Below are 22,699 nucleotides of genomic sequence, written 5' to 3'. Positions count from 1 at the left end.
CATAAATTAAAATATTTGTCAACTTAGCTGTCAGATTTTGAAATTCTTATAAAATTTGGCTCAGTAGGCTATTAGGCCTACGCCTATTCTACTCTGGTTCTAAAATGGAGTGGTGAAAATGTTCATATTTATTATTATGCCCAGGCTAACTTAGACTATTACTTACAGGGAACTTACTTAGGCCCGGCTTACGCCTCTAAAATCAGACTGAGCATATGTTAAAATCACATTTAAGCCTAGTTACAGCAAGCTCCAAGAAGTATCATGTATATCTAAGATGTCTTACCTTTGTAAGCTGCATGAAGGCCAACTCCATCCTGGTGTCTTGGTAGTGGCAGATGTTGATCCGGCACTGCGTCTTTTTAAATTTCTTAAAGTCCGTGGAATGTTATACCCCAGCAGCTCATATTTCAAATTTCTTAATGTTTGTGCTGAACTGAAATGTTTCTGCAAATGACTGTTGTTTTAACATAAACTTTGTCCAGCCTACGGCACTTATGCAGCCACACCTTAGCTAAATTATAATTTCTGGGGAATTTGTGGTACTTCAAGTCACTGTTTTTGGCAGGCGCACAACCGTACACTGCACAAACTCTAGATTTTCCCATAGCGTATTACAGTCTGCAGGTTATTCACGCACTGCACAAGAAAGGCAATTGATAATTAATTCAAATGAATAACAAGTTTAAAGCGAAAACACAGGTCGGTCACACGCGCCCCACCACCACAACGTCGGATGTTTACTGTACAACGTGACGTCACAGCAAGCCCGTGGTTCCAGTAATGTCCACCGTGCGTCTACCTCTCTCTTCGTCTATATATCGTGGTTACCAATAATGTCCACCGTGCGCCTACCTCTCTTTTTGTCTATATATCGTGGTTAAGTGTATGTTAATGGAAGCGTGAACGTAAAGGTGCGTTCATTTCCGCAGTTTTGTACGAGAATTTCTGAAACGTGCAGGCTCGTGTCCAGGACATAGAGTTCCCCAATTTTTTTATTATTAGGAGTTACGCGAAAAATAAATTATTGTACAGTGATTGCATTGATGTCAATATACGACCTGAAAACATTGTTGCCATTAAAACTTTTGGAAGATCTGTAGGTGTATATGGCCCCCCCCAAAAAAAAAAAAGTATGTAAAAGTCTGTAGATTATTTTCTCACAAATTCAAAATAAATTTAAGTAGTTTAAACTACATTATCCAGAACATTCCCAAACTGGAGGGTAAATTATTTCCAAGAGAGTAATAATAATAATAATAATCAAATAAAATAAAAATAATAAGTGAAAGAATTGAAAATAATATTGATTAGTCAGGTGGAATTCGGAGGTTTGCGGGGAGGGGGGAGAGGGAAGCACGCCACCCTCCCTTACGTCAGGCCTGATGACAAGATGTGCCTGATCCTTCTACATCTTTGCTGACTGCACTCTATAATATGGAATGCAGGCTAATTACATCCAACAATTACACGTGTTCCGTGACCTTCAATAATTAGGGGGATTAGTGGCCTGATTACATCTGCGAGTACTCAGTTTCATTACCGCCCTCACTCGCACGACACCACGCACTTGATAACGCCGTCCTTCCCACTGCGTAGCGTCTCGAAGGCCTTCACCACCTCCTCGAAGGCGAAGCGGTGGGTGATGAGCGGTTTGACGTCCACTAGGCCCTTAGCTATCATGTTAATGCCCACGGGGTAGCTGGGAGGAAGAAGGGGGCATTGGTGAACGTTAGAGGGAGGGAAAGGAAGTGAGGGAGGGACGAAACGGATATGAGAGAGGGATGGAAAAGAAGTGAGGAAGGGATGAAAAGGAAGTAAGAGAGGGATGGAAAGGATGAGGGAGGGATAGAAAGGAAGTGAGGGAGGGAGGGAAAAGAAGTGAAGGAGGGATGGAAAGGAAGTGAGGGAGGGATGAAAAGGAAATGAGAGAGAGATGAAAAGGAAATGAAAGAGGGAAGGAAGTGAGGGAGTGATGGAAAGGAAAGGAAAGAAGGATGGAAAGCAAATGAGAGGGATGAAAAGGGACTGAGAGAGGAATGTTAGAGGGATGGAAAGTTAATGAAAGGAATGTAAGAGGGATGGAAAGGGCATGAGAGAGGAATGTTAGAGGGATGGAAAGGGAATGAGAGGAATGTAAGAGGAATGGAAAGGGAATGAGAGAGGAATGTAAGAGGGATGGAAAAAAAATGTAAAATGATGGACAGCATGAGAGTGGAATGTTAGAGGGATAGTAAGGGAATGGAGATTGATGAGGGGCATGAAATCAGGGGAAGAAGAGGAGAAGAGAGGAATGGCAGTGAGAGAGTGTGCTGATGTAGGGGGCTGGATACTGCTCTCGGTGTCACCATCTTTCTGCTAACCTACAGGTATTTCTAGGTAATGCCAAGTTGGAGAAGCAAAGACTCTCTCATTCCTCCCTCTGTCTCTTTTTCGCTCTCTCCTCTCTTTCTCATCCCCTCTCTTTCGTCCTTTCTCTGCTCCTTCTTCATCCATATGCAAGTACCCAATCTTTCTTTTCTCTCAGTTACACCTAACTCTCCTCTTTCTTACTCCTCACCTCTTTCTGTTCCGCTGTCTTTCTCCCCCTCCCTCCCTCTCTCTCTCTCTCTCTCTCTCTCTCTCTCTCTCTCTCTCTCTCCAAGAGCCCTATACCTCTTTCCTCTTAGCTACACCTGTTTGTTTTCTTTTGTACTGCGTTTATTCTTCCATCAAGGTTCAAGATACTTTGTGTTCTAATTATTGCATATTAGTTTTATATCTAGCTATTTATCTATCATGATCTTTTTTTTATCTATCTACATTTATCTTAGTATATATCTATCTGTTCTATCTAGCTATATATCTATCTACCTACCTTTCTGTCTGTCTGTCTATCTACAGTATATATCCATCCTTCCTTCTATCTTTTCTTCTATCTGTTTATCCATGTGTTTTACCTACCTGTTTTTCTGTCTGTTTGTCTGCCTGCCTGTCAATCTCTTGTCTGTCTGTATGTATGTATTTATGTACGTTTATAGGTGTGACTGTCAATATGTCTAGCTGTCCATACCTATCTACCCATCCACCTACCTACCTACCTATCAATCTACATCTAATTTATTCGTCTATCCTCACCAGCCAACGTATTTGAAGACCCCCCTGATGTCCAGCTCCCTTATGGCTGCGTTGAAGATAGGCAGAGACACATACTCGGCGCCTATCCCCACCAGCGCCACCACCCCGCCTGATCTGGTAGCCTGCGGGACATAGGCGAGTCAGTGCTGGAGCCCGTTTTCTACAGGACATGGGAGACGAAACAGAACTTCTTCCCTACCGACTTTTACTCAGTCACATTCCTTTTTTTTCTTCTTCTTCATATATCTGCGTCACTGTATCCCTTTGCTCTCATGTGTCTTTCCTACTTGGCCTTCAGTGACAACGTTCCCCAGAGAGTAGGGGCTTGTAGTGAGTGGTAAAAAGACTATCTCTCTATCTCTCTATCTATCTATTGCCAGACGCCTTAATCCCATATGGGGTGACCACAAACAAATCGCCTCCAAGTCGCCCTGTCCCCCGCCATTTCACTTTAAAAATATATAAATAAATTAATAACAGAGATTGATTTTGAGTTATTGCACCTTAACATCCCTTTCTATGTTATATGAATCCTTTTAATATCGACATAGTTTGCATCAAGGAAAGATACTGGGGTGTAATGAGGAAATTAAGTCGCTAAGGAGGAGGTGTTGCGTAAAATAGCCAGTTACAATACACCCCCCATACTCACTAACTTACCCTGAAACTGTCATCTCTCTATCTTGAATGCTAAGTTTTAAGGATAGATTAACACTAGAATATGATGATAGTCACAAAGAAGTGCTATGGAAAGGATGCAGAGCCGTTGTATTGTCTTGTTCTGCCAGTGAGTGACCTGAAATAAGCTGCGAAAAAAACGAAAATCTATGTCAATATAAAGAGAGAGAGAGAGAGAGAAGAAAAAGTCAGAGTCGGAGAGTAAATTCTATAACAATTAAACTCTACGATCGTGTTAGTTGGATTATAGGTTGGAAGAAGAGCATCCTGTGTGTGTGTGTGTGTGTGTGTGTGTGTGTGTTACCTTATCCCTGACTAAATGTTTAAGTAAGCTGCTTGTAACTAATAACGCAACTCAACAGCAGAAAAAGGAAATTCAGTGGCTCCGCACCGTTTCCATAGCTCTTCATCGTAACTACCTCCAATTCCTAACATTAATCTGTTGCACCAATCGTCTAAGACGGAGAGATGGCAATTTTGGGCCAATTTAAAGTGAACAAGGTATAATATCAGTAGCTTACAAGAGGACAGCGAGGTGTGACAGATGGGAATAATTTGCTAAAATTGAGGTGTCACGAAGATTCCTATGCCACTGGAACTATGAAAGAGAAAACAAAGAAAACGGAAGTACCAACGTGACCAGGGGTGACTCACGTAGATGGCCATGGCGGTGCTGGAGGGGACGCCTGAGCACTCGAGTGTTGCTTCAGGACGGCAACCCAGCACTCGCTCCACTTCCTTCGCCAGATGCTTGGGATCGTCCTGGCCCTGTCCCCCGCCCACCAACAACGTGTGGTCTGCACCCATCTTCTTAGCCCTCTTCAGTGCCTCCTCACGCACATCTGTAGTGGGGTACGGGGGTGATTCTTCCGATAACATATTAGCACTTTCACGCTTCCATAAATTTCAGCAAAAAATAAACACCTGGCGTCAGCTAGAAAAGGATACTAGAGTTGTCCTGAGTATAAGAGGGTTAATGATGACTGTACTGAGTGACAAATCTCATCAATTCATCAACGTCCCTAACATGAAGCCCCTCCAGCTTTCGTTGATTCAGATGATCTCCCCTCCATATGTCACACTCAGTATATACTGGTTAAATCATGCAGTCCACCTTCCACAGAGCAAGATCCTCTATACACCCAGGCTTCACAAACACTACAAAGATGGAGTAACAACCAACCTCATCCCTGCATATACCTCAGGGCCTCTAACCACACCCCACCTGCTTGCTGCTTTCCACTCTACGTTCACTCTCAAACTCTGAGTGTGCAAAGCCTCCTCCTACTTTCCAAATTTCCCCATAGCAACCTCCATGATGTCGCCAACTAGAGCCAGATCATTTGCATAGATTCAATAGAACAACTCCCATGGCAACACAGGCCTGAAATCACAACACCGCTTCAAGCACCATGAGTAAGTCGTATATTTTTCGTGTAAGCTGATGGAGTCTTCGATAAAACCGTGTTGCACTGTGTTTGTCGGCCAGAGCGATAAGATTATGGCCGAAGCACTTTCAATTAAGCCAAGGTCGTCCTCTCAACTCTCTGAGATAGGCACGGGAGCAGTCTTGGTGCCGCATAATATATATTCCACTGGAGAATTTGAAAGTGGTCAGCAGGGATGAATATTACTGTATATCACATGAAATAAAACTATGTGTCCAATTAGATCGCAGGAGAATGTTAACCACAAATATAGCAGGTTCAACATAGTTTGTGTGTGTGTGTGTGTGTGTGTGTGTGTGTGTGTGTGTTTTTAAAGTGTATAATTTAATGATAAAAATACTCGTTTCAGCCCAAATATACATCATCTTTTTAAATATCATGCGAGCATTTCCACGCATGCAAATGTATAAAAATCAGGCATGCATCAAACACCGCTAATTTTGTTTCCCTGACCTGAGTGATTTTCTTGTCTTTACATGGGTTAGAGTCTGGGCCAAGAGTGACCATGGTTTAACAATTGATTCACTTTTACGATACTTTAATTATAGACAACAATTTTGGTTAGTCTGATTGACCGTTGTTTTTTAAATCTTCGAGGCAAGATTGTTTTCCCATTTCCCCCCTCCTCTATTTCCCTCTTCCTCTCCCCCATTCCTCTCCCTTTCTCTCCTCTCCCCCATTCCTCTCCACCCTTCCCTCCTCTTTCCTCCCCCCCATTCCTCTCTCCTTCCCTCCTCTCTCCACTCCCCCATTCCTCTCTCCTTCCCTTCTCTCCTCTCTCCCATTTTCTCTATCCCCTCTCCTTTGCCCCATTCCTCTCCCTTTCCCTCCTATCTCCTCTCCCTCATTCCTCTCCCCTTCCTTCCTCTCTTCTCTTCCCCATTCCTCTCCCTTTCCCTCCTCTCTCATCTTCCCACTTCCTCTCCTCTCTCCTCTTCCTTTCCCTTCCCACCTGTCATGATGATGTTGGTGGCGCCCATGGCCTTCGCAGCAACGAGGCAGAAGAGTCCTATTGCCCCTGAGCCACAGATGAGCAGAGAGGAGCCCAGGCAGACCTCTGCCCTGCGACAAGCATTGATGGCCACAGAGAGAGGCTCCAGCACGGCTCCCTCCTCCTGACTCACACCTTCAGGCAGTCTGGTTGGGGGGAGAGTGGTGGTAGGAATGTAGTTGTGGTGGTAGGAATGGTGGTGGTGGTAGGAATAAGGTTGTGGTGGGAATGGCGGTGGTGGTAGGAAAGGTGGTTGTGGTAGAAAAGGTGGTTGTGGTAGGAAAGGTGGTTGTGGTAGAAAAGGTGGTGGTGATAGGAGTTGTGGTAGGAATGGTGGTCGTGGTGTGGGAGTGGTAGCATGAACAGTGGCTGGGAGTGTGGGAGAAGTGGCAGGAACAGCTGTGATATGTCGATGGTAAGTACAGTGATAGTTTAGGCAGCGAAACAGCAGACGAAATGGTTACCGTGAAGACCATTCCTCTGCACACCAACGCCCCTGGTGGAATATATATATATATAGCCCAAATATCAAAAAATTATATAACAACCTGCAAGGAAAGGTTTAGGTACTCGTGTTTTTATATATTATCTGTCTATCTGTTTGCCGCCAGACGCCTTAATCCCGTAAGAGGTGGCAGCAAACAAATCGCCTCCATGTCACCCTGTCCCTTGCCATTTCACTGCCCTCTGTCCAACTCACAGTCTCATGTCTCGCATACCTCTCCATCACATCCATTCATCACATCCTTGGTCTCTCCTCCCCCCATTCACTCTCATACACTCTCCTAATCAGTCTCTCATTTTCCACCCTCTCCACATGGCCAAACCCTCTCAGAGCAATTCTTCTAATGACTTCTAGTATATCCACATCAACACAACAGTACTTCTTCATTTCTTCATTTATCTGTTTGTCTCACCACGTAACTCTCAGATAACTCATTTCCACTGCTCTCACTTATGACTTGTGTCCAACCAGTTAGGTCCTACCCTCATTTCCATACGTTACAGCAATGACCTCATCACTATCATGCATCAGCTTCGATACTTCTATGCTCACTCCCTGTTCGTTATCAGTGCTTTCAGTGAACCAGCAACATCTCTTCCTTACTATACACTTTCACACACTTCATCTTCTAAACTTCCATCCTTGCACATATAATAACTAAAAATCTGAAGGCACGCACATCCTCCACTTACCAACAATCCAGTCTGACAAATTATTCCATGACTTCATTCCTCTATTACAGCTTCCGTCACTTTTAGATCTCATTTCTTACAAACACTTTCAGACTCTTTCACCAATCCCTGCAACTCCCACTGATCATCACTTAACCATACAGTCATCAGCAAACATCAGTACAGGCAATTTCCAAACCCTACCATCCCTCAACAAGGACTAACATCTATCTTACCATGTATTTCCTTTATAGTACCGTTCATAGATAGACTGGTAGATAGAGAATAGATAGAAAATAGATAGACAGAGATCGAAATAGATAGATAGACAGATGGATGGATAGATGGACAGATAGATATACAAATAAACCGCTTCATTAAACGTAATTTATGAATATGCTGGTATCCACCACAAGGAAAAAAGATAAGGTAACACCAAACGTTCCGAGCACTTTCGTGTATTAACATCTTCATAAATACACGAAAGCGCCAGCGATGTTGCGTGTTTTATTGTGTAGATAAATAGATAGATAAGTAGATAGATAGATAAGCAGATGGACAGATAGACAGACATATAGAAATAGGCGAAATAACCTTGGATACACATGCAGACATTTAAATCAAGAATTTTCCACACGCACTGTAGCTTTTGCCCAGTCATACGTACACTCCTGACAGCATTCACTACTTGCCCATCTACTCCATGTATTTTCAGCAAGTCCCACAATCCTTCTCGGTCTATTTTGCTATATGCTTTATATATACCCATGAAGACAGCATACAATTTCTTTCCATTCCCTAAATACTTTTCCACTAAACATTTTAGAAAAGTTATGTGATCCGCCTAGTCCCTCCTCTTCTAAAAGCCCCTTGTTCCTTACTAACTCATAACTCAGATATCTCCCTAACTCTGTCAACATGTATCTTGCCATGTATCTTTCCTAGTACACTAAGAATACAAATACCCCTATGGTTGCCACACTCTTCTCTTTCCCCTTTTCATTTGTACAGGGGAACAATTATACCTGACTTCCAATCCACTGAAACTCTATCTTCCTCCCAGGCCAATAGGCACATCTCCTATATCCTCTCTCTCTCTCTCTCTCTCTCTCTCTCTCTCTCTCTCTCTCTCTCCAGTATATCAGCATTACGATTTCTACACCGCAAAAACAAAAACAAAAAGTTTACCTCAAGCAGACTATGAGTATCCAAATAGCCCTGCACTTTCCATATATTGGCTGGATTGCATCAACACCCAGAAAAGCTTATGAGTAACTTTAAGACTTATTTTATTCTTCCTAGGATGGAGATGTCGGCGGCTTATGACAATGTGGCAATATTCAGAGCCTGGCTAACAGCGCAGGTGTGGTGGGTGTGGTGCTTATGAGGGAGGCACACCTGAAGACGTAACAGCTGCTATTTTTAGTTTATTCAGGACCATACTGCCTTATTACACACACACACACACACACACACACACACACACACACACACACACACACACACACTCTCACTTTACTCTCACCATCTCGCCAGACAGACAAGCAACACCAAATCCACCCACACCACCATCTTGAGGTCGCCAGCTGAAAGAAATCAGTCTCTCAAAGTTACAATAGACTTGGCAGATTCGTAACACCTCTTTCTAGGCGATTTATTCTGGTTACTACACCTTAATAATCCTCTTTCATATCATCAATGCAAATTATGTCAATATTAAAAAGAGGAGAAAATAACATAAAGTGTACCGACCAAAATATACACCTAAGCAAGAATAGCCAAGAATCCCCCTATGGCAACGAGGATATGGCAATGATGGCACCTTAACTAAAAATATATGGTTGCCACTCAATCCCCATATCTGACACGGCAAGGCTAGGCAGGGTACACGCAGCTGTGGGTATGAACTCTGTCTAACCTCACCTAACCTACCCTCACCTGACCCAACCCTACCTGCCCACAGCTACACCTGGTTTATTGTAGTTTGGGGTTTTTTACTCTCGTCAATACAAAGAGTTATTTTTTACTTTAATCTTGTTGATTTTTTTTTTCTGGCCTATCGACCATTGGGGCCAAAGCCCCTGGTCATTAAGGCCATATATATATATATATATATATATATATATATATATATATATATATATATATATATACACACACACACACACTTCCATGCATATATACAGACACACTTTCATGCACACGTACATATATATATAATAATTTTTATTTTATTGTTCTTTTTTGTATTTTTATTTTTATTATTATTTTTTTTATATATTTTTTGACCTTACATTATTCATAAACATAAATACCTAATCTAAAGACCCTAAAACTAATCACCTAACAGACAAATTGCTAGCCTATACTAAATCCTACAGAGACAAATAGTTAGACCTACACTAATGGAAAAAAATACCTCGACTAACAGAACACCATCGACTACAGATATGTAATGCCTCTCTACATTACATACCCGCACTCATCACCTGGTGACTGTCAGTCGAGGCACAACGTAATATAGGGGACATCAATATATGAAAGGGAACCAGACGAGTCAGGAACATTTCCATATAGGTCAGCTGTCGACCCTAATTAGGACAACTTAATCAAGATGGTATAATATATTTACCTAATATGTACAAAAAGTGAAGAACCTCGCCCAACAGACCACCATCGACTGCAAGTGCCCAATACCTTTCTATATTGCACACTTGCATTCATCAACTGGTGACTGTCAGTCGAGGATCGGGGTTTAATGTAGGGGACATCAATATTAGAAATAGATCAGTGGGAAAAGGAACTATTTGTTGTTGATCTAGTGTTAACTTGGGAAAGCTCTCTCGTACTGAAGAGTTTACGAAAGCTTCCCCCAACCCCTTCATTTCGAAAAGTTTCCTCTAAGCTAATGATATGGTCTGAGGCTAGCATGAACGAAAATGTCTATCTATCTATCTATTTATCTATCTATCTATCTATCTATCTATCTATAGCCCGACGCCCAAATCCCGCAAAGGGTGGCCGCAGACAAAACGCCTCCAAGTCGCTCTGTCACCCAGTTGGCTGCCTCCCCCCAACTCACTCCCCCCGTATAAAAAAAAACGTCCTTGGGTTGAGAAGACAAATATATTTTCTTTATCCGCGGCCTTGAAGTCAATTAACACTAAGTACTGGCCTCATACTCGTGCTCCCTCTCCCTCCCTCACTTTACTTTCGATTTCCCTTAACCAGTGACGCATTTTTACACCCGCCTGTAACGAGGGGTGTATTTTGTTGTTCGATGTGTGTGTGTGTGTGTGTGTGTGTGTGTGTGTGTGTGTGTGTGTGTGTGTAAATACTATAACTCAAGTTCCTTTGATCCGATTAGCACCTGACTTGGTGGGAGAGTTGAGTGTCAGCCAAACATAAACTGACTGAAATTTGAAACGGTAGGTGAAAGTTCAAGGTCACATGGCAAGGTGTACTCACAATTTTGATCCGATTTGAACCAAACTTAGTGGAAGGGTTGAGGATCAGGCAAGGAAGACGTACTACGATACTGGAAATGGTGTTTATTGGGGAGGTGACTTGAACGATTGTATTTCACCAGTAAACACCTTTTCCATAGCTGGGCATAATTTTCCCTCACCCCCTTGAGTTGTCCCGACCTTGTGGCGGTAATAACAAACAGACACGTGACCATGAGAGGCTTAAAACTGACATAACCTTTCCATTACCTGCCCCTCAACCTAAATTCCCCTTCCAACTTCACCTGCCCTTATAGGTGGTCCATTTCGGTCCCGCGTTACCTAAAATCCCTCTTCAGCTATCCCTCTATGCCTAAGACCCCTTTCAATTGCTCCTATTTGCCCAAGACTCCCTTCAACTGTCCCCATTTACCTAAACCCTCTTCAGGTGTCTTTACTTATAGCGTGTGTCAGTTCTGTACCTAAAGCTTCCCTTAATTGTTTCTAGTCACCTATAGCGTCCTTAAAAACTGTCTATATCTTCCTTAAAAACTGTCCAACTTGTCCAAAGCCCCCTTCAATTGTCCTTACTTGTGGCACATGTCGGCCCTGTGGTAGCTGTAGCGAGCCAGGGACCCGGGGTTGGGGACGGGGGAGGAGTGGAAGTCGGTCTCTCCACACACGTTGTACTTGCCCGCCACACACAGGTCACACTTCCGACACGGTTCGCCAGGCTCCAGGGCAACACGGTCACCTGCAAGCCAACCAACACTCCAGCTTTGTACATTTTAGCGCCAGTTTTCTAATCCGTTCTGAGGTTTGGAAAGATTTATCGAGAGACTTAAGTTACCTCATCGCTACAAGAGGTGTACCCAGAGCTGCTTTAAATGATCTAAAGCTAGCATAAAAAATAAAAATAAAAGGTCGCTGAATTGAAGGAGTTTAGTTACAAATATGAGGCTTAAACCTTGAATGCTGTTACTTTTTTTTACCTTATCGTTTCTCATTCCAGACTATTTTGCTGAATTTCACGTACGCTATACTCAAGAACGTCCATCCTAATATTTCCCATCCCACACGAAAATACTTCATCCCAATTTCTACCCGACCTTAAATCATTTCCAACTATGGTTTATTTTCTGTCCTTCACCTAATAAAAATGTAATCTAATCTCTCACTAGTTCCACTCTTCGACACTACTTTTCTGGTCCCAACTGTTAGCAAGAATTTGACCTAATCTAACCCAACCTAACCTAATCCAACCTAAAGTAACCTAACCTAACCTGGCCTGACCTTCACTAACCCGACTCAAGCTAACTTAAAACTAACTTGACCTAACTCAACCTAACCTAACCTAACTTAACCTAACCTGACCTGGCTTTACCTGGCTTGAGATGCTTCACGTTGGCGCCACACTTGCTGATGACGCCTGAAGCCTCGTGTCCAATACCTAGGGGCGGCGCCAACTCGTAGTCCCCCAGACGCCCTTTGTACATGAGGGAGAGGTCCGACCCGCAGATGCCCACACACGACATCCGTACCAGCACCTCTGTGGGTTGGAGAGAGGGGCAGCTGTGTGTGTGTGTGTGTGTGTGTGTGTGTGTGTGTGTGTGTGTGTGTGTGTGTGTGTGTGTGTGTGTGTGTGTGTGCAATGTATGTATGCATGTATATATATATATGTGTGTGTGTGTGTGCGCGCACGTTCTGTGGGAGCTTTCAACTTTAATAGCAAACGCAGTAGATCAAAATTTGACAACACCCAAATCCTCACTAAACCCATCAGATACCGTCATTCATGCTCTTAATATTGCCCAGAGAGTTGGGTTCAGTAAAACACAATATACAGTCCTGAGGCATAGTGTTTTACTCTCTGCCCAGCCCAGCACTGAGTGAAAAGTGGCTGTAGCTAAGATTTCACACAGAGAGGAGGTCAGCTGCTGGGAGGATGATGCTTTCCTAATCTACACTAGTAACATATCATACTGAACTGTTAATCATCCTGTCGGGGCTCTACCAGGACGCCTTCACGTGGTGGCACTGATACGACTGAGCGGCTCCACTGCCCAGTTATGTAGACGTCCCTCAGCTCCGTCCCTGTCCCCTGATGGGAGGATGGTGGACTGCAAGAGGAGGGCAATTTCAGCCTGCGGTCCACTGGGTTCACGCGTGTACGAGCCTGGGATTGCAACTACTATCACTATTTTGTTGTCTTAATTTAAAAAAAAAAAAATCAAACTACCACCTTTAACACACGACATAAGGGCCCATATTCTCGTCTCCCTAGCACCTCTTCCTAAGCGACTTATTTTGATTGTTACACCATCCCGTCCTCTTCTGTCACTTAAATCATTGTAATGTCACCATACTCTACATAAATAGCCGTATCCAGAAATAAATAGATAAGGAAGATGCGTTAGGGAGCTTCTTTAACCACCAAGGATACGAGTCAAGGTCTGGGCTTAGTGTATAATCCCTAACCACAATATTTTCTCCAGTAAAGGGAAGCAATAAAGGGTGATCATTACTGCGACCAAGGGCTTTATTCTTAATCGATAATCTGGAACATTAATACTAGTTGCTACTTTACCGGGACATTTCGACGGAGCACAGCAGACCTACCATCTGGACCAACCTCACGCAAAGGCTGGCTCTCCTGAAACACAACAAAGTACCCTTGAGAGAGAGAGAGAGAGAGAGAGAGAGAGAGAGAGAGAGAGAGAGAGAGCATTATTTCATTCATCTTGATCCAGTGCATTTTTATCTTAAGTATATAAGGGACTGATGGTGATACATTTGAAATTAGTACGTTCGAGTATGGTTAGTGCTTGGGGTAAGTCTAGATGTAAACACTAGATAATTCTCTGGGCTTCAGGCTGTACTAAAAAATAACAGTGCACAGGTGTATAAATCTATTGTCTTCTAGGTGCAGTACAAGTGTCAGAAAAGCTCCAGGTATATGGTGTGTGCGGGTGACAAACTTTGGCTAATATTTCTCCCAGCTATTTAAAAGGAAAAAAAAAAGAATAAAAGAGAGAGAGAGAGAGAGAGAGAGAGAGAGAGAGAGAGAGAGAGAGAGAGAGAGAGAGAAAAGAAAAGAAACTCATCCTGTGTTTAGCTGAATATTTGCTTGCATCATCAGCTGCTATAGTGTATACCGAAATGGTGTTATTCGCTTCGACTAATTGCACTTCCATCAGGTGACTTAAATCGCCTGGTGCTAAATACAATACGTTGGTGCTTCCTTAACAGCGAAATTATTAAAGGTTCATCACGTGTTTGGTCAGAATAAACTTTTTCGGAGACCTGAATTATTTTTGCATGATATAACTGTTGGCTTTTCTGACTTTTATAGCTTATGATTCTTGTTATTTGTTTGCCATACATGTGTTTGAGTATTTAATGCAGGTTGTAGTATTCATCCCAGTACTACAGAGTCGCTATGGCGTTTCGTATTTTTACTGGTGATGGTCCTTAGAGAAATAGAAGGATGGCATTGCAAGAAAGGGAACACTTGGGTAACTCGCATTACAGTCAATGCATTCAGTCTAATGTTATTACTCCTCACGCCACTGAGACACATAACAAGTGCATTCCTCACCGAAGGAGTGGAGGAAATTTTTCTTATACGATCCATGTCACATCAAGCAGTTCATAGAAAACTGCCACGAAAGGGTGGATTGTGCAAGATGAAGCAAAATACTCTGCTGTGACAGTTGATGGTGCCCTAAGCGGGAGTTTAAACTTGAATGTTAGACTACAATCCGGTATTATCACAGAGGCAGTTCGGTTGTTGTTTAGACAATGAATGACATAGAAGCTTGGCAGAGGAATGGTTCAGCGGAAAAGAGGTAATAAGTGAGAGATATCAGATAATGCATTGTTGGCAGATTCTGGCAGTGGAATTTAGTGGTGTAAATGTAAGCAAGTGCAAAGTGATGGTGCATGAAAGAGGCAAAAAGATGAGTCGTAGCATAAGACAATATTATACGGAAATGGATTTGAAAGTGTTTAAGCATTTAGGCAGTGTTGCAACCAAAGATAATCGAGATGAAAAAGGAGTACCAAGGAAGGGGAGTGGCAGAGACGTTGAGACTAGAGCTGGTGCAGATTGTGTCAGGTCCATTCACCTTCCTTCTTTTCCTTTTTAATCTAATCAAATCCACTCAGATCACATCAGCTTCAGTCAGACTACTTCAGGGTCATTCAGGTTAAAGTAGGAGCAGAGCAATGGGAGTCAGCTGGATAGTAAAGAATTCCTAAGATATAAAAGGAAGAGAGAGGCAGAAAGGATGGACTGGACAGAGAGGCTGGAGGGGAAAGCTGATGAGTGATGGTGAACGACAGTGTGAGTGTATCCTGCAAAGATGAGTGATGTAATTCAGTGGTAAGATATAAGTCAAAAAATGAACCTAATCACATAAAAAAATAAGATGGAGGGGGACTGGGAAGGGGGGTATGTAGATAGAAGTGAGCAGGGCAGGTTGGTGAGGCAGGGTACAATGGGTACACCAAATGAACACGTGCATTGTATGCGGGGCGGAGTGACAGCCATAGCTTTGTAAATAAATGAACTACAAGAATTATTTGCGTCGAAGTGAAAAGCTATTTTACGAGTAGACTTAGTTTGACGAAGAACGAAGTATGAATTTGAGCAAATGACACCGATTCATCCCCTATACACCATTTCAATCGAGTCTGCTGTTATATACAGTACACAGTTCTCGTCGTCCTGAGAACTTAGACATGTGTGATTCAAAATATGTTTCTCATCGTGCTTCTACCTTTTACTCGGCCTGCCCTTCCTCTTACCCCACCATAATATCTTTTGAGTCATAGTCTACGTAGCTATCAGTCTCTCATCACAAATTCCCCCTAAAAAGCTGTAATAAACCTTGGCCATCCCTGTCCATCACTGTGAGTCTACTGCATCCCCTGGCTCATAATCCATCGTTTCGTACTGTGTTCTGCCATCTCATAGACAGAACTCTGACACTTCATTATCCCCTTTTCTGATCCCTAACATCCAGTGTCTATGCCTCACGTCCGTACCTACACATTTAGCACAACTATAACCATCCTTTTCTAGGCAAACAAGCTCCTAGACGCTCCCAGTACTTTTGCCTCGTCAATCTTACGAGTTTCAAAGTTCCCGAGTTCCACGTGCGTCTCTCTCCGCCTGAAAATTATTAAAAACAGTTTGATGATTCCAGTTCTTCCCCATTAGGCTTACCTTAATCGCTATGTTCCGTATTATAAACGTGTAGTCAGCAATCACCCTATCAGTTACTATGTAGAGATGGTGCACGTTCAGAATAGAGTCCTGTATAATTAAGGTATAGGAACGGGTACCAAAACGCTCGAGAAGCCCAGCCTGAAACATCTGGACTACAAGGCCTTTGCTATTTAAGTGTAAAGCTAATAACAGAGCCTCGCTAGCCTTTATCGGAGTCTCAAATTCCGGTCAGAATATATCAACTTTTTTTCATCCTTTCTTCATCAGTCAAGAATACTCCCCCAGTATCCCTGCTTGTCGTAAAAGGCGACTAAAAGGGTTGGCGGAGGGTTAGTGTCCCTCCCCGGAAAACAACTAACTAAAAAAAACAAACAAGAAGCCTCGGACAAGGACTGACCAAACGATGACGACCCAGGACCGGACAAAGGACTTGGTAATGGGTACATGGAATGGAAGAGGAGCGAATGATGAGGTGAAAGAGAGAGAGATTGTCCAGGTGCTTGAGGGTGCGAAAGTGGATGTATGTGAAATAACTGAAACAAAATGGAGAGGAGAAAGTGTGAGAGAATGGGAGTATGATGGGGTATATGTGCAGGAGTAGGTGAGAATGAGAGGGCAAAGGAAGGAGTATGTATAGTTGTGAGTAAAAGATGGAAGAAGAGCATAAGACAGTATGGATCAGTTGGGTCAAGGATTGTGTGGGTAAAGTTGAAAGTTGGAATACAAATGTGGGCGATTGTGTGTGTGTGTATGCGCCAACGCAAGATCGTGCTAGAAGAGTGAGAGGAGAGTTCTGGACAAATGTGGAAGTGTGCATGGAAAAGTTTGGAAGGAATGAGAGAGTGTTTTTGATCGGTGATATGAATGGTAAAATTGGGAATCTGAAGGTGGATGGAATAGTTGGTGAATGGGGTGTGGCTGCTGAGATAGATGAGAATGGGAGTGCGTTAGTGGACATTTGTGCTGGGAGGGGGTTGGTGATAGCCAATACCCTCTTAAGACATAAAATGATCCACAGGTATACATGGCGAGTGATGAGAAGGGTGGGTGGTGAACTGAATGAAAGGAAGGCAATGATTGATTATGTGAGTGTGGATGAAAGGATGCGAAGATGTGTAATGGATGCCAGAGCTTATAGAGGTTGGGGGAGTGGACTTTCTGACCACTACTTGGTGGTGGCCAGAATTAGGATTCAAGTAAGATGGAGGAATAGAAGGGAAAGACGAGAGGAAGGAGTAGTTGCAAGGAGAGTGGAAAGGTTACAAGAGGATGAGAAAAAGGCAGAGTATAAGAGAGAAGTGGAGGAACGATTGGGCAAATATGAAACTGGAGCAGATGGGAGACGTGGAAAGTGTGTGTAGGATATTTACAGAAGAAATATGTGCAGCATGTGATGTGGTGTGTGGAAGGAAGAGAAGACGGAGGGGGGTGCAAGGAACAGCGTGGTGGACTGAAGAGGTGAGACAGGCTGTGGCACAAAAGAAGAAAGCATACAATGAATGGATGAGAAATAGGGGCGTGGAAGTAGTTGAGAGGCGGAAGAGAGAGTTATATGTAGAAAGAAAGAGAGAGGTGAAAAGATTAGTAAGAGAGAGTAAGAAGAGAGTGGATGAGGAATTTGGAAGGAATTTGAGTGTAAAGTGGAGGGACTGTAAGAAAATGTTCTGGAAAGAGGTGAAAAGAGTAAGACAGGGTGGAAGTGAAGTTAGCAGGGGAGTGAAAGATAAATATGGTAGATTACTAGTGGAGAAGGGAGAAAAAGTGAGCAGATGGAGAGAACACTTTAAGGAATTGTTGAACATAGAGGATGGAAGTAATGCGAGTATAAGTGGCTGGGGAATGGCTGGGAGAAGGAGGGAGGTGAGAAGACAGGAAGAAATCAGTAGGATAGAAGTTGTGGAAGCAATGAAGAAAGTTAAATCGGGGAAAGCCCCAGGAATTGAAGGAGTGTGTGGTGAAATGCTGAAGCATGGGGGAGAGATAGTAGTACAATGGATGTGGAAGATGTGCAGATTGGCCTGGGAGGAAGGTAGAGTCCCGGAGGATTGGAAGTCAGGTATAATTATTCCTTTGTACAAAGGAAATAGGGGCATTTGTCTTCTTAGTATAATAGGAAAAGTGTATGGTAGGATACTTATTGACAGAGTCAGAGAAAGAACAGAGAAATTAGTTGGAGAAGAACAGGGAGGCTTTAGGAAGGGAAGAGGTTGTGCAGATCAGATATTCATTCTTAGATCTTTAGTGGAAAAGTTTCTAGAGAAGGGAAAGAAGTTGTATGCGGCTTTCATGGATTTGGAGAAAGCATATGACAGGATGGATAGACAAGGATTGTGGAAAGTATTAGGAATATATGGAGTAGATGGGAAGTTGTTGAATGCTGTGAAGAGTATGTACGATGGTGCGAAGGCTGCAGTGCGTGTGGATGGTGAACTAAGTGAATCTTTCTCTTTGAAAGTTGGGTTGAAACAGGGATGTGTCATGTCGCCATGGTTGTTCAATCTGTACATGTATGGGGTAATAAAAGAGGTACAAGGTAGGGTAGTGGATGTTGGAGTGGCCCTGGTGAGAGAGGATAGTGTTTGGAAACTCCCTGTACTGTTGTTTGCAGATGATACTGTGTTGTTGAGTGAAGACGAAGGGGAGCTGCAAGGCTTGGTGGATGAGTTTGGGAGAGTGTGTAAGAAACGGAATCTAAATGTGTATGTAGGGAAGAGTAAAGTGATGGTCTTTGAGAGAGGTGAAGTCAGGGAATGTACAACGAGGTTGGATGGTGAGGAATTGGAAAATAAGTACGTTTAAGTACTTGGGTAGTGTGATGAGTAAGGATGGAGGTTTGGAGGGTGAAGTGCTTGAAAGGGTACAGCAGGGAAGAAAGGTTGCTGGTTCCTTGAAAGCAGTGATAAGAAACAGGGAAGTGAGCATGGAAGTGAAAAAGTTACTACATGACAGTATTGTGATACCAACTCTAACGTATGGAAGTGAAGCTTGGTCGTTGTTGGAAGGACACATGTCAAGAGTGAGAGCAGTGGAAATGAGTTATTTAAGAGGAACCTGTGGAGTCACATGGAGAGACAGGCTGACGAATGAGGATATAAAGGAGCGTTGTGGTGTTGATGTGGATGTGATAGGAAGCGTTATGAGGAACACACTGAGGTGGTTTGGCCATGTGGAGAGGATGGAGGGTGAAAGACTGACGAAGAGAGTGTATGTGAGTGAGGTGGAGGGGGGAAGAAGGAGGGGGAGGCCGAGGATGAGATGGAGGGATGGGGTGGAGAGGTATATGAGAGAGGGGGGTGTGAGTTGGAAGCAGGGCAGTGAAATGGCGGGGGACAGGGCGACTTGAAGGCGATTTGTTTGTGGCCACCCCAAACGGGATTGAGGCGTCTGGCAATAGATAGATAGAGTCATCAGTCATAACACCGAATCGAAAAGAACACGAGAATGTTACGCACGAGAACGTTTCTTACCAACTGGGGCGGTTTCTTTTCATACTTATAGCAGCATCCAAGCTCCAGCACACGAGGTATAGCCAAAAATCATTCTGCAGCTCTCAGTCCTCTTCAAAATATGTGAAACTCCATGGATTCGTGTTGCCACATTCAACGTAAGCATTTTATGCACACTGTATCAGTAATTAGGATAGCGATGAACATAAAGCTTTAAGTCGTTTTATAGTATGACTCAATGAGGTAGTAACTTTCATAAAAGACGATAAACTAGAAATATTCCAAAAGGATTGTTAAAATATAGGGATGGAGAAAATGTAGAAACAAGAGAAAGAGAGAGCATTTGAGATGGAAGGAGATTCAAAGGTCTTTACCCATTACAGCACACCACCACGTACATAGGTTTTGTAAGCAGTAAGAAATGTATGAGTATAGAACCTTGAATCTCCACTCACCTCAATAGCTCACTTATCTCTGTGTTTTATTTCTCTCGTCTGTTCACCTTTTCCACCCCAATATCTTAACAGTCACTTTAGAAGAAAGTTATTGTTTTCTAGTCGCACAGATAACAAGATGAAGTAAACAGAAAACTATAATATACAAGGTGATCCGTAAATATCGCTCGAGTAATGACTCACCAGACGATATCGTGTGCGTTGCGGGGACTGCTCAGTATGCTGGTGTGGGCGTGGGTATGGCAGTGGGAGTAGCAAGTGCAGACATTGGTAACACTGATTCAGCCGTACCCGCAACACACGAGAAATGGCCCGGCAGTTTGAAAAATGAGTGTTGTTTGTGGATCAAGCTGTATTTCCCTTACCCTTAGCACAGTGCACCCGATAACTTTCCCAGGCTTATCAGAGTTACAGAACATCACTTGAGGATGCCCAGTTCTCAACTAATACTGACTACACACACACACACACACACACACACACACAGAGTGAGCGTGAGTGAGAGTGATTTGGCTGGAAAATAAGATCTAGGAGAAGGAATAACTATAAGGGAGGATATTGTGCAACAGAATTGTACTGTCGTAACCCACATTTGCCCCTCTTTTTTATAATCCCAACCTGAGCTTGTCTCGCAGATAATATATTCCTTTGACAGACAAGGAAATGATAAAGAAGTTTCATGATATAACTCACACATCAGTACACTGATACCTGGAATATGTTTCTATCCAGTTTTAAAAGCGATAGGCACTGTCTAATAAAAACGCGTAATTAGTTAACACACATGGATTATATACAGATGGACAGACAGGTAGGTAAGGAGAGAGAGAGACAGAGAGAGAGAGAGAGATTTTGAAATGTAGAGCACCTTATTACAGCCAAGCACACACCACTACACTAATCACAACGCAAACTTATCAATATTAAAACCACAATTTGGTCGCTGTTACTGTGCTGATGTATATTAGTCTCAGTTTAGGTAATTATGATTTATAGAGTTTACTGATATTCTGATGTTCTTACTGAAGGTGCAAAGTAAAAGAATATATATATATATATATATATATATATATATATATATATATATATATATATATATATATATATATATATATATATACTGCAACAACGTCTATGCAATGATTAGCCAGCACAAAGTTAATGTTTGTGTAATTAACTTGTACTTATGAAGGCTTACTGACTTCTCTCACACTACCCTTGTCCTCGTTGCCGAGTGTGTGTGTGTGTGTGTGCAGCCGCGCCCAGCCATCTAGAAGGATCGTCGCCTTCCCGTTCAACCCATGTGCGTTTTTATCCACGGTTTCTCATGCCTTTGAACATCACACATTTGAACATAGAACCTCACCTGGCTAACATTGGATATCTGAGTTCTCACGAGGTTTGTCTGCCCATGTCACATATTCGAAATTTTTGTTGAAATGTCGTTCAGTAGACGTCTTACAAAAGTAATATGAACACTGAATTTAAACAGTCGATTAGAGTTATGCATTATATATGTCCCTGAGCTGTCACTACCAATCATTCTAATAATTATGGGTGTCAGTTAAGCTCACGAATTACTGGGGAATGGAAAGCACTCTTCATTTTCTCCTTAATATCCTGCATTGTCGTAGTACTGACCATTTGGACGTCACCGACGCCTTTGAGCACAGGATAATGGTTCATGGTGGTGGAGCGAGTGGTGGAGCGAGTGGTGAAGGTAGCGTTGCTTCAAGCTCGAGCCACAGACTTGTACTCTGCCGTTCCTCTCAAGGCACCATACTTATATCAGTCTGCCTCACTTCTCCCTCCCCCTTCCTCCCTCCCTCCCCTCCCTCCCCCCTCCTCTCTCTCTCTCTCTCTCTCTCTCTCTCTCTCTCTCTCTCTCTCTCTCAATCTATCTTTCACTCTCTTTAACATTTCACAAAACCCATGGGAAGTTATCGACCTAACAATTACTGCCATCTAAACACACCATTCCAGTATTTTCTACATGTAACCGTTACGAGTTTTAAGAACTAAAATATGTCGACGTTCAGGAAAACAGAAATCTTTTGTCACTTTCTCTGTTATAAAGCATACTTTGTGATTGGCTTATTAACACATTATAATATTATGATGCAGTCTGAAAGCAATATTAATAAAAGAAGCTCCAAATGCTATTAATATGAAAGTAGGAATAAGTGTGTTGTTACTCCATTCGCTACGGAGTTGATGTCAAACACAGATGTCAAACCAGGCATTTTAGTTTGAGAAACAGAAATCTTTTTGCCACTAATATAAGGTATACTCTGTGATTGGCTTATTAACACATTATAACATTATGACGCAGTCTGAAAGCAAAATTTAAAAAAGAAGCTCCAAATGCTATTAATATGAAAGTAGGAATGTGTTGTTACTCCATTCGCTACGGAATTGATGTCAAACCAGGCATTTTAGTTTGAGAAACAGAAATCTTTTTGCCACTCTCTAAGGTATCCTCTGTGATTGGCTTATTAACACATTATAACATTATGATGCAGTCTGAAAGCAATATTAATAAAAGAAGCTCCAAATGCTATTAATATGAAAGTAGGAATAAGTGTGTTGTTACTCCATTCGCTACGGAGTTGATGTCAAACCAGTCATTTTAGTTTGAGACAATTGACGCAACCAAAATGATACTTTTTTGTTATGCATATATTTACGTTTCTGGCATGTACGATGGAT

The 22,699-nt window shown here is 42.6% G+C and overlaps 1 protein-coding gene across 1 annotated transcript; it reads right to left on the bottom strand.

Annotated features, from left to right (window-relative positions):
- Positions 1-1,548: 1,548 nt before the first annotated feature.
- Positions 1,549-21,713, bottom strand: LOC145414966 (sorbitol dehydrogenase-like). Its single transcript, XM_080284377.1, has 8 exons — positions 21,632-21,713; positions 13,476-13,509; positions 12,241-12,405; positions 11,448-11,610; positions 6,196-6,380; positions 4,450-4,637; positions 3,118-3,239; positions 1,549-1,702 (listed from the first exon to the last, which is right to left on the bottom strand). The coding sequence occupies exons 1-8, from the start codon at positions 21,674-21,676 to the stop codon at positions 1,549-1,551; spliced, it is 1,056 nt and encodes a 351-aa protein (XP_080140503.1). The 5' UTR covers positions 21,677-21,713.
- Positions 21,714-22,699: the final 986 nt, after the last annotated feature.

The sequence above is a fragment of the Coenobita brevimanus genome, chromosome 101, assembly GCF_032717465.1.
Source record: "Coenobita brevimanus isolate Jiangsu-jjx chromosome 101, ASM3271746v2, whole genome shotgun sequence".
Lineage (NCBI taxonomy): Eukaryota > Metazoa > Arthropoda > Malacostraca > Decapoda > Coenobitidae > Coenobita > Coenobita brevimanus.
The sequence above is the reverse complement of the archived record's forward strand: the minus strand, read 5'-3'. Positions and strand labels throughout refer to the sequence as shown.